The sequence below is a fragment of the Pararge aegeria genome, chromosome Z (genome assembly GCF_905163445.1).
Source record: "Pararge aegeria chromosome Z, ilParAegt1.1, whole genome shotgun sequence".
Taxonomy (NCBI): Eukaryota; Metazoa; Arthropoda; class Insecta; order Lepidoptera; family Nymphalidae; genus Pararge; species Pararge aegeria.
In genome coordinates, this window is record NC_053208.1 from 22,211,324 (window position 1) to 22,224,224 (window position 12,901).

Genomic DNA, 12,901 nt, shown 5'->3' on the forward strand with positions numbered 1-12,901 from the left:
GATCGGACTTGTAAATTAATTACTTATTACAGGTACCACAGACTAGATCCTATCCTCCTCCTACATGCTTCTCAGATGGTCCTATACCTATGAATTGCCTCTATTTTTATCAAAACAGAGATTTTTTTTATAACAATCCTCTAACTTGAGTATAATGTGTCCACAAGCGACGCGACGGTCCTGTAACTATCTGAGCAAGCGACAAGCTTCTGCCATTACCAAAGAGAATACCAAACCAAAAATCTCTTTGGTGGTTCGTTATCTGTAGCGCACACAGAAGTTTTCTCTCTCTTTATGTAGGGATTTAGTCTTTGTTATTGTTTTTGTCATGTTAGGTTTTTCTCATTTTGTTTTTTGCTTTTTGTTCAAAAGTGTGCTTTAATTATTTTAGTTATTTCATTTTAAGTTTCTAGCTTGTGTTTATTGTTAATGTTTGGTTTGGTTTAGTTTCTTAGTGAATATTAATTTTGCTTTATTCAAACTTTATGGTTAAATAATCTTGGAAATACAAAAAACAAGAAAGATGTCGATTATGAACAGTTCCGCCGCCAAAGTAAGTATTTTTTAAATTTGAAAAGTTGTTTTATACTAAAATAGATACCTTCTAAATCTGCGAAAGCTTTTTTCCAGGTTTTTAAGTACTACCTAGGATATCTTTTAACACGTTTTATCGATATGTAGGCAACCTCTTACAAAGCTTCAGAGCTTTTTCTTTACACCGGTTACGCTGTATCGCTGTTATCTATGATCATTCATTATTGTTTTTCGGGTGCAGACCTAATTATCCTGGTAACAATTGCCAATCAGTGTTAATTCAAATAGCATAGAATATAATAATAGAATATGGCAACAACATTTTATTTTTTAGCATGTTTTATTGAGGGAGACTGCGATCAAAAAAGTGGCAAAGGAAAGCTAAAATTCATTATCAACTCATCACTACACAGCAAAGGTGTTAGTAGCTGTAGAGCTTTTTGTGATAAAACTTGTCCGGGAAATTACTATCGCCATGTTTAATTCTGCCGTTAAGCGGTATTGATACAATTCTGTGTTCCGGCCTGAAGGTCATAGTGGCCAGTGTAATTACACAACCACCACCTAGGCCACATATTGATGGAGACATGACAGCATGTTGCCTTCATTAATCAATCAATCAATCCTAAACATATTCGGTCACAGCGACTGTCGGCTGAGAGCGTCGCTGGTGAGCTCTTAGATTTCTCGCATAACCTGATTTTGTGCTAAACGTGCGGCTGCATTCACTACCCGTCAATGTAGTTATATGATACGGCCGCTGGTGCTCGGGCCTTTAGCTCATCGTGTTTAGCATCAAGCTCTTTAAGTCTTCTACACCTTCATAAATAGTTTATAGGTTTACCACTTAGCCTCAAATGGGCCATATGCTTGGTCCCTCAATTATTACTATAAAAAAAAAAGGAAAAAGTGTCCTCGCAGAATGAGAAAGGGTTTGACCTGGATTGGTAGTCTTACACCTTAGAGATTGTTATGGAGAAATCAGAGGCTAGCAGGTTTCCGTAAATAGGTTTTTCATTCACTGTGTTAGCAAGTTACATTTTATTTGCTTAAAATAAAAGCGCATAAAACTCTGAAAACCAAAGGTTCTGGGGATCCCACTCAGTCTCCTCTAGAAGGAAGGCTGAAGTTCTAACCATAAGATTATCCCTGCTAAACTTGTTAAGTTTGTGGGAATAAATAAAATTGTATAGTAAAAATAATAAGCTAAAAATATATTTATTTATACTTATGTACTGAGATGAAACTATACTGAAGTAGGGGCCGTTCAAGTATTACGTAAGCACTATAGAGTGAGGCAGGGGTCTTTGCTTATTTTTGATAACATGGTAGGGGAGGATCTAGATAGTGCTTACGTCAGCAGTAATTATTTACTTTTCAATACATATTGCAACCCACACATTGTCTATGCAGAAAATGAAATGCATTTTTGGGGATTCCTACAAATATTGAATATGGGTAGGATTGCGAAAATCCATAAAAAAATAATGCATTATTTAAAACTTAAAGCATTAAGATGTTGAATGGCTTAAATAAGAACAATGTAGACTTTCCACAATTGGTTGAAAGTGAGCAGACTCACAACATTGAGTAGCAAATATACAATGTCATTGAAAACTTACTATCATGGATTTGGGTGTCATAAACTGAAAACTGTTATTTGAATTTAATATATATACCAAAAATTTAAAAGAAGTTTGTTTTGTTGTTAATATTACTTAAGATTATAATATTTGTAACTTACTCTATGTTGAATACCTTGTCAGTAAAATTTATTTAATTGAATAATATGTGTGTTACAGTACTCTATTCCAAACCTATTCCTTAACTGCTGCTCATAAATCAATCAATTGTACCAATGTTTACATAAGCATGGGAGGGAGGGGTAAGAGCTGTGCTTACTTTTGCTGACAAGGGGGAGGGATGGGTTATTAATTCTTAAAAAAATCTGCTTATATAACACTTGAACAGCCCCATAAATCAATATAAAATTATACTTCCAGACTTGAAATATTGTAAGAAATTTTAGGCTATCTGGTAATTGGCTAGTAATTTTGTTATGGTTGTTGAGCGGTAATTCGAATCTGAGCATGTGTTTCTTGGAGTTACTGTTCACTTCCTCTGTGATAGTTGATATATCAATATATTTGTGCATTTCCTCATTCCGTGCTAGCCGAGGTGCACCTGAGATTGCTCTAGGGATGATGTTTTAGAACCTTTGTTAGAATTGCTTGTTGATCCCCAGAGTTCTAAATATTATGCACTTTTATACTACTAATTAGTATTGGAGGTATGGTATTGGAGGTTCAATTCTTTACGCTTATTTTTGAATAGTGTGTCAAGTCAGTTTCCTGTTCAAATTTAGGTCTAGATAATTAACAGTAGATTCACTCTGTAACTCTTGGCTGCCCGGTGTAACTGATATATAATCAGACACTTGTGAGCCCCTGATCGATTTTAACTAGCTGAATTTGGAATTTTTAAGATGCTTTGCTTGGTCAAATGTCACTTGCTAGAAACAGGGCTCGGAACTGGTTTTAATTTACCGGAAAATTTGGGTTAATAACCGGTTTAAATTAACCTTAACCGAAATTATTCCTATACCGGAATTATAACCGACACCGGTTTGAAAGCCCTAGCAAGCATTAGCATATTATGTGGCAAATCTGCTGTATAAATTGAATAAAGGATCGATCAAAGCACAGAGCCTGTTGTACCGATGCACTACTATCTAATAGACATCAGGTCAGCACTCAAAAACGTCCGAACTAAATGGGTATGAAAACACTTAAACGGTATGTCAAAGTCAAAACTATCTTTATTCAAGTAGGCCCATAGGTGGCACTTTTGATGCGTACATAAGTATTGCTCGGTAGTGAGATGATGGCAATAACCACATTCGTAAACTTAAAACTAAAGCTACGAGGGTTCCAAACGCGCCGTGGTCTAAGAAGAGCCCACAACAAACTTAGCCGGGTAAATTTATTTTTTTGTTATCACCATCTTCCAGTAAATTTAAATTAAGCTATGAAGCTAGAGCAATTCACACCCAAGCTTTTTTATCGTTTAAATAATCCTTAATATTATAATAGGATTTTTCTGTAAGCTTACGTTTTATATAAACTTTGAACTTATTGAGAGACATCTCAAAGATTTCATTTGGTAATTTGTTATAAAATAATATACAATTGCCCTTGAATGAATTTGCAATTTTGTGTAGCCTAGTAAACTGCACAACGAGTTTATTTTTGCTTCTAATATTTATATTGTTACAGTGCATTTTCTTTAACAATTTTGATATATTATTATGGGCATAAATTAAATTTTGACTATGCACCGTCATTATTTTAACTTCATTAAATTTATCCCTTAATGAATCTCTTGGGCCCATTTTATATATCGCACGAACAGCCCTTTTCTGCAGGACGAAAATAGAATCTATATCAGCAGCATTACCCCATAATAAAATGCCATAGGACATAATGCTGTGAAAATAACTAAAATAAACAAGCCTAGCAGTATTTGTCATATGACGAATCTTTTTTACCGCGTATGCTGCAGAACTAAGTCTGTTCGCTAAATTATTTATATGTGGGCCCCATTGAAGCTTAGCATCTGAGACTGAAGCCTTAGATACTAAGACGATGCCTTGAAGACTCCTAAATCATCGTCATACTTTCGTTTAAGTACCCTTAGTTTTGATGTAGCATTATGCGTTATGTGATCCTAGTACACTCGCGTTATTTATTTGATCGAAGTTTTGGAATAAAATTTGAAAATAAACAAACAGTAATTAGCAATGTAGCGCGCCTGCTCCGTTCAGAGGGTCCGGGGAAAGCGAGTTTCAGTGTTGGCAACACTGTGCACAGCTTTAGGGCGGCGCCGCGTCGGCGCAATAGCACTGGTACTACATATTATTGATTTCCTTATCACAGTTCATTTTGTGTTTAGTCCTAGAAGCGTTTGGTTGTATGTTCATTTTATTTATTTAAATTTTGGTAATTTAAGTTTAGTTAGGTGTATTGTGTGAGTTTGTGTGTGTGTTTCATAAAGCAAGAAGAACCTACGCTGAGTTGTAAGAAGGCCAAAGTAAGTATATTTAGTATTAGTTATATTATATATTATAATTTATGTACTTTATTTATTTACTTTATAATTTATACATTTTATTATATAATAACATAATGTTACATGGACTACCTTCGAAATCCATTATATTTTTAGAAATAGTGTAATATTTTTCTTAGCTTGCCCGGGCAAAGCTATAACACGCATGCGCTGGCATGCCTTATTGATTATCCTAACTCACCTTCATCTTGACCTTTCGAAACTTCTGAATATTTAATAGCAGTTCCTTTCATAAAGTTTTAAAAGATATAACCCTCTAAAATCAACTTTCAAATAAAAAAGATTTTTTAAAGCTTATTCGTAGTCTTGGAGAAAAACATAAAATAAGAGAGAAACTACATTGAAACTTAATGTATTAATTTCACTTAATGGCTTGGGTGCTGGTGAACGATATAACTTTTTTATGTGTAATTTATAAATTTTGAATTAAATACTCCAAATTCAAATATTGTTCTTTTGTTCACGAGTTTTATAGTTCTGCTGGCGGGCGGGCAGAAGACGAAACAGATGGTCTATATACAATTTCATCCAACTTTATATTAAAATAAAATAGTAAAGAAATACATGTTATTCTGACAAATCTGTTATTGTAATTCTACCACCATTTCTGAAATAAGGTCCTAGCTGTCTCTGGTTCGAATTTCGTCAGGAAATATTGAATCTATTGGCAATAAGAAATCTGTTATTCAGTTGTACGGTCTGCATACACCCTAAGTTGGCTGCACTAACCCGGCCAAACTCTGAGCTGCAAAACGCATGCTCAGTCTTGTTAATTTTCAGTGTTGGCAGCACTGTGCATAGCTTTAGGGCGTCGCCGCGTCGGCGCAATAGCACTGGTACACTTTATTGATTTTCTCTATAACAGTCCATTTTGTGTTTAGTCTTTGTTGAGTTTGGTTGTATGTTCTCTTTGTTCATTTTAATTTTGGTATTTAAGTTAAGTTAGGTCCATTTGGGATTGTGTGCGTTTGTGTGTGTGTTTCATAAAGCAAGAAGAACCTACGCTGAGTTGTAAGAAGGCCAAAGTAAGTATATTTAGTATTAGTTATATTATATATTATAATGTATTTAATGAAAATGCATTTTATTATATAATAACATAATATTACATGGACTACCTTCGAAATTCATTATATTTTTAGAAATAGTGTAATATTTTTCTTAGCTTGCCCGGGCAAAGCTATAACACGCATGCGCTGGCATGCCTTATTGATTATCCTCACTCACCTTCATCTTGACCTTTCGAAACTTCTGAATATTTAATAGTAGTTCCTTTCTTAAAGTTTTAAAATATGTAACCCTCTACAATCAACCTTAAAATGAAAGAGACGTTTTGAAGCTTATTCGTAAGCTTCGTGAATAACATAAGAGAAGAGAGAAACTACATTGAAACTTAATTTATTAATTTTACTTAATGCCATGGGTGCTGGCATAAATTTTCTATGAAATACTCCAAATATTGCAGAAATATTGGTCGGACGGATGGACTATAGGACGGACTGACGTACAAAACATAATTTTATTCAAATAATACAAAAATATTTGTTATTCTGACAAGTCTGCTATTGTTTTTAAGTCTACCATCATTTCTGAAATCAGATTCTAGCTGCCTTTGGTCAGACTGTCATCGGAAAATATTGAATCCATCGGCAATAATAAATCTATTATTCAGTTGCAGCCGACCCGGCCAAGCACTGAGCTGCATAACGCATGCTCAGACTTATTGATTTTCAGTGTTGGCAGCACTGTGCTTAGCTTTAGGGCGGCGCCGCGTCGGCGCAATGGCACTGCTTCACAGTATTGATTCTTTCTACCATTGTTCATTTTGTGTCTAGCCTTTGTTGTTTTAGTTGTATTTTCCTACTTCTTTTGATTTAAATTATGATAATTTAGCTTTTGTTGACTTATATAATTCTACTAACTAATTCTAACTTGACTAATTTAGTATTGTGTGTGTGTGAGTGGGTGTATGTATTTTTTATGAAGAAAGAAATACTTGAGTATGAACAGTTGTAAGAAGGATAAAGTAAGTATAATATGTTAAGCTATTATATTTAATAATATATGTTGTTATTATTGAAGTACCTACTAAGTACGTATTTTCAGATATATGTACTGGTATGTGTATTATTGATTATTCAAGGCAATAATTTAATTTTAATTTTGATTATAATAATGTCAGGCTTGTTATTCACTTAAAATTCTATTATTTTATTCATATCTTTACATTGTTCAAAACAGCATCCTATTTAGCATAGCCCGGGCAAAGCTTAGCTGCAACACGCATGCGTAGTAAACTTATTGATTGCCATCTTCCTTTTGAACTTCCGAAGCGCCGTGCGCTTTTAAACCTTGTGTGATCAACCATATTTTTTACATTTAAGTCAAATACTACTTATTTGCTCACTCACTGACTAGTTATGAAATCTCAACAACACATAAAAACTTAAAAATAAAATATTTTGAAGGTAGATCTGAAAAATGCAATAGGTTCTACAATTTTTGCTTTATTGTCTGTATACATCCTAAGTTAGCTATGCTGACGACCCACCCAAACACTGAGCTGCATAATGCTTGCTCGGATTTATTATTTATTTCTGCGTACCTTTGATGCTGTTTTGCCTACTATATTCTAGGGATGCTGTTAGGTTATATAAGTGTCAAATATCTCAGATTGCCAAACTAATGCTAAGGTTCGAAAAGTCATTGTTTTTATATTTATATACTATTACTATAACCACATCACCACTTCACATCGTCAAACTTTTAACTGTTTTATATACTGATTTTATTTTACTTGTTTATTTTATGTTGTTGCTGTGGGTGGTTAGAAATGGGGAAGTCGAATATTTATAATCTATGGTTACGCCGTGTGGGTGGGTTTTTATTGATTGTCCGCGTGATAATTAATATAAAATTTTATGGGTTTTGAGTCATTTGTCTGTAGCGTACAGATGTCCGATTTTACTTGATTTAAAGTACGGTTAAATCGCGAGAGTTGAGGAAAATTTAAAGATAAATTAGTTTCAATTAGCTAAACCGGTTTTCGTTATTAAAGAACTCCTCCCTTATGTATAATGTGAAACAAAATATGTTTATTTTACTTTCACATTATCGTCATGAAATGATCTTAACCTGATGATAAAACGTGGACAGTCTAACTTCACGTGGACAGTTTAACCTTTGTAGTTTAACCTTATTTTCTTTTGTTCTAGGTTGGGGAAATATTCCGGGAGGCAGGCGCCGCATTCAACAAGTTGTCCGAAATGACTATGATGCTACATCCTATGGCAGATACTCAGCCTGGGTATTTAGAATTACTACAATACAGTCATAATATCATGACGGTCCATGCACGTCCACTGCTAAATAGAGGCTTTTTCAGATATGGAATAAAATAAGATAGATTTCTCCTTATGGTAAGTTACGGTACAGTCTAAGATGGAAGAGCGCTAAGACGGAAGGGGTTTGGTATTGGAAAATCCATACCCCTAATTTCGTTTCTATGTGGCATCGTATCGCTTGACCGTACTTCTTTGCTGGTAGTAATTTCACGTGACATGCATTTCAACTGTTATTTATTTTATGTTTTTTTATTTCAGTGGAAAATGGACAGATGACGAGATTGACATGCTTCGGTCGTCTGTTCATCGGTTTGCTGTTGACCTTAACAAACTCAGTCACCACATAAAGAGCAGGACAGTGTAAGTATGATATGATTTGTTTAGCATGCCGGACTAAGGACCACGGGGTTCTCCAACGCGGGACTTTTAACTTCATATTTATCACTTTCACTAATCCGATGGGGGTTGCCCAACTTTTTCCTGAGATCGACGCTTTTGAAAATCAATACGAAGTGACATCCACAATATTAGCTGTCTTAAAATTTAAGGTCAAATGGGGTCACGGATTACTGTGGCAACAGCATAAAGGAAACTACTAAACTATTACACCGCTTATCCAAAAACACTAATTTATTGGTTCTAGTTATAATTTAGTTTAAATTTTTGTTTTTATGATAATTGTTTTTTTCCATTTTGAATGGCTTTGTTCATTAAATTACATGTATTTATTTGTGTCGGATGTGCATTTTTATGATTTTTAGTTTGATTAAACCGAATTTTGCAATTTTCTCAATAATGTTTGACACTTTAAAACCGACTGACCATTTTTATAGTATAAATGATTACTATATTGTCATGAATATATTAGCATTGATTCTAAAATTATTTAATGTATAAATTCCAGTTCACAAATACGTTCAACACTAAAGAAAAAGGCATTCGAAGACGCAGGTATACCAGTAAGGCAGGTAAGCAGCATCGCGCCAAGGGTCGGGAAGCCTGCGACCCAGGTAGTTCCACCACTGAGCATCATCCAAGGAGTGTTAAGAACTAATGCCGAGGTTCAAACCTTCACTAACTAACACAAATCTATCGCTGGTTTTTTTTTTGCAGTTTTATTGTTGTGGTGTTCTTATTTTATTTTTATTTGATTTCAGTTAGTGAAGTTTGAATTTATTTTACGTACTTAATGCTTTATTCTCCATTCGGCTTGCACTTTTTATGTTTTATTTTAATTATGATAATAATTATAATAAAAAATGTACAAGAAAAAAACATTTTTACTTATTTGTAGTGGATAACATAGTTCATACTTTTTTATTGCAATAAAATCATTTTGTTTTTGTTATGTATCTTGAAAATTAGTGAATGCTGCTCTAACAACTTGCTCAAAAATGCCACATTTATTTCTATTCTTCAAAGTAGATGAAAAATATTGATTTAAATAAAAATATCGGAGTGGTACATCAAACAATCTTGAACCACTTCGCCTTTTATGGAAGTATGTGGCATTTCCGTTTTTGTATGCTAAGCACGAACTTTATTAGATTGTTTTGTGTGAATATATGTCAGTCACAATTATATCAACTGGATTGTAATAAATCTTCATAAGAAAAGAAACATCAAAATTGATGGTATCTACAAATTAAACTAATATATTCTTTTAATTTATTATTGTTCCCATGACAATAGAAATCTAATTTAATTTAGTTTTTGGAATACTTTAATAGTAGTAACGTAACATTCTTTTGATAAAGTGACATGGGGATCAAAAGTCAATTTAGTTATGATTTAAATTAAAAGAATGTGAAAGTATTTTATTTCAAACAGGATTTTATATTTTACATAGCATTTCTAGTAGTCTAACTTTAGAACTAATATCTTTTTTTTTTCTTTTATAGGTGACATTAAACATGTTGAATGCGACGGAAAACGAAGTTGATATTGAAGGTTTGACCGGTGACGTGAAACTCGAGTTCGATGGAAGCACCGAGGAAGTGGCCACGTGAAATTTATAGTTTCCCATACAGTTGAACAGTTTTTTCGGTTAATTTAGTGATTTTTTCTGTTGATAAACAAGACTTTTCACCAACACCAGGATCTTAAATTTTTAACTATAGTATCTTAATTTGCCGTCTACTGATAATTTTAAATATTTCTTTGTGCTCTTGCGAACAAGACATTTATTTGCAATCGAGGTACCAAATGTACGTTTGGTTTCCATGTAACCTTTGGAGTTTGTTCTTTATCTTGAGTTTTTATCTTTCATTTGGTAATAACGGTTTACTTCAAAATTTATCACGAAGGTCGCACTGAGAAAATGGATGGCCAAATCGCGAAAATATTGATTGTTTGTCATTCAAATTTTTAGAGAACATAGAAATTAGACCCAACTGGCTGAGAGCTTGTGAATTCCTCGCTTGCTTGTGGCGAAATGGGTCTAATTTCTATAGAAATATGAGTACAAACAGCAAATTTCCGTGATTCATAATTTCAGTGTGGCTTTCACTCTCGTCATTTAATATTGTAGGTTATTAATAATTTTCATTAAATAATCATAATCTCGAAGTTACAGTTTAATTTATTGACGTTTAGGTTATATTTTTTGTTCCAAAAGAATGGTTTGCTTCCAAGTTTAACGCGCAGACTACACCGGAATAATGCACTGGAAAAGCATGGGCATCTTGATTGTTTCTCATTCAACTTTCTAGAACAGAATGAAGACCCAATTTGCTGAAAGCTGGTGAATTCCGCGCTCGCTTTTTTTGTCAAAACGGGTCTTATTTCTTTGTAAAATTGAATATAAGCAATGAGATTTCCTTGCTTCGTTATTTCAGTGTGTTCTAAGTTGATAAATATTGGAGCTCATTCGCAATTTGTATAGATTATTTTTTCGTAATATTAAGATCTGTTTATTATTTCTACCTAGTTTTTTGGCACCACGATTGCACCCCTATGGTATGTTGTAGACCAGTATTAATAAACATTTATGTTTTAAATACATTTTCTTTCGACTTAAGTTAAATATGCGATGGTTTATTTTTGTGACTAGCGTCCTAACGGTATTCTGTAACCCAAAATCTTAATTTAAAAAAAAAGTACCTTTTCAGAAAAATTTAATAATACTGGTTTTATCATCTTAACGATCAATCTAATATTTTTACGCTCGCATTCGTTTTGTTCTTTTCGAGTATCGAGACACAGTAACGTCAAAAGCAGAATGGAACATAATGCACTTGTTTTAGAGTTGCAAATTCTGGGTTTTATTCCTATCGCCAGGCAACATCGTGAGGAAATTGTGTTTTGAAACAAGTACCATATATTTCATTATACTGTACTGATACTATGTGTCAATATTCCAAAAGGTCTCTACTTTTGCGAGCGTAGTTACAAAACTCGTAGTAAAATCATTTCGAAACACATTGAGTTATGAAAATAAATATATTCATTATTGGAAAACAAAAATCTATTTAACTAATCTATTATTTATTAAATTTAATCGCAAGCCATTTTCTGTGGTCACAGGTGTGTTTCATTTGAGCCGGTTTGGTATGTTTGATAAGAATGAAAGTCGTTAGGTTTTATTTAATGTTTTTTTTAATTTTGTTTATGTACAAAACCTTTAGTTTGCATAGTTTAAGTGTTATATTTTCAATGTAGGTGCCTGCTGTTATTATATCTATATATATGTATAAGATATAAGTTCTTTAACTTTTATGATTTATGTAATATTGGATAAGTTCCCGGAATTTGTTAATGAATTTTATGTAGTGCCATCTTGTTTCTGCGAGGATTATTTTCAGTCGATTTTCTGCTAGAGATTACTTATCAATAATTTAGGAAGCTGTAAGTTTCGAATCTACACCTTTATAGAGGAGACTGGTGTAGATTTGAGATCCGCGCGGTTGGGTAAAACCGCGCCGTCAAACTTATTGACGTTCAAGTTTGAGGGTTGCGGTGTGGCCTTCGCTTTAACTACGCGGTTACGTTACAGAAATCCAACCCTATCATTTGACAAAACGTTTTATTACATCTCATAAATACTCTTAAACATTATATACATAGGTCATTTATTTGTCTCTTTGTTTTAAGTTACTTCAAATCAATTTATTTATTTTACTTAGTTTCTTTATAAGTTAACTTTATTATAAGTTACTTTAAGTTAATTTATTTTAATGCATTGGTTTCAAATTAATTATTTTATTAAATAACCTTGATTTGTCTGTTTTATTTTCTTTTATTCTTTTAATTATCTGAATAGCAATATACATTATAACAATTTCTTTTCCTGTAAATTAAAATATGTAATGGTATTTTAATTGGTTTTGTATAGTTAATTATTTTCGTATTTATTCAGATTTCGTTTAATATAATCCTCTTTTTTTAAACGAAGTTGGTACCTACTTACAGCGAGTACTCGGTTTTTATTTTATTTATCAAAAATATAAAATAAACAAAAAAAAAGAAAAATTATAAAAAAAATACAAAAAAAGGGTAACCGGAATTGCATTCTTATATTAATTATAAAAGCTGATCTCTAATAGTTTAATTTTTTTTCGATTTAATATTCTGTGTCCTGTCTGTACTCCATTTCATAAGTTATTTTATAGTTATTAGAAGCCGTTGTACTCATGAGGACAACACAACTCATGATACAACGAATTCTTGTTATTCGTTTATACGTTTAGTTTAAAGCTTCGGTTTCATATTACTCTGTTTTCTTAAATTTCTATCACTTGATTTTCTTAACATTCATTGTAATAATATATATGTCACTATTAGCTTAGCTTTTAAAGTTAATGTGAGAGCCGTTATTCCGAATAGTAAAGTTAGTTAAGTTTATGTTAGTAAATAAGATAGGTATTGAAAGTTAATGTTAGATAAGTAAGTGTACA

At 32.7% G+C, this 12,901-nt stretch overlaps 1 protein-coding gene across 5 annotated transcripts; it reads left to right on the plus strand.

The window, feature by feature from the left end:
* Nucleotides 1–396: 396 nt before the first annotated feature.
* LOC120636530 (chromatin complexes subunit BAP18-like) lies at nucleotides 397–12,103 on the plus strand. 5 transcript variants are annotated; one of them, XM_039908045.1, is made up of 5 exons: nucleotides 397–553; nucleotides 7,878–7,969; nucleotides 8,265–8,366; nucleotides 8,911–9,067; nucleotides 9,908–12,103. In XM_039908045.1, exons 1-5 carry the CDS (start codon nucleotides 524–526, stop codon nucleotides 10,013–10,015), a joined length of 489 nt encoding a protein of 162 aa, XP_039763979.1. In that variant the 5' UTR covers nucleotides 397–523; the 3' UTR covers nucleotides 10,016–12,103. The 5 variants fall into 5 exon arrangements, with proteins under 5 accessions (XP_039763979.1, XP_039763981.1, XP_039763983.1 ...); XM_039908047.1 differs by having other exon boundaries at nucleotides 8,911–9,016; XM_039908049.1 differs by having other exon boundaries at nucleotides 8,911–8,974.
* The last annotated feature ends 798 nt before the right edge of the window (nucleotides 12,104–12,901 follow it).

Excerpts from the sequence above, each read along its gene's own strand:
- LOC120636530 (XM_039908045.1), top strand. The coding sequence starts at position 524 with ATGTCGATTATGAACAGTTCCGCCGCCAAA. Across the intron at positions 7,970-8,264 it reads ATGGCAGATACTCAGCCTGG|TGGAAAATGGACAGATGACG; the intron begins GTATTTAGAATT and ends TTTTTATTTCAG. Across the intron at positions 8,367-8,910 it reads CACATAAAGAGCAGGACAGT|TTCACAAATACGTTCAACAC; the intron begins GTAAGTATGATA and ends TATAAATTCCAG.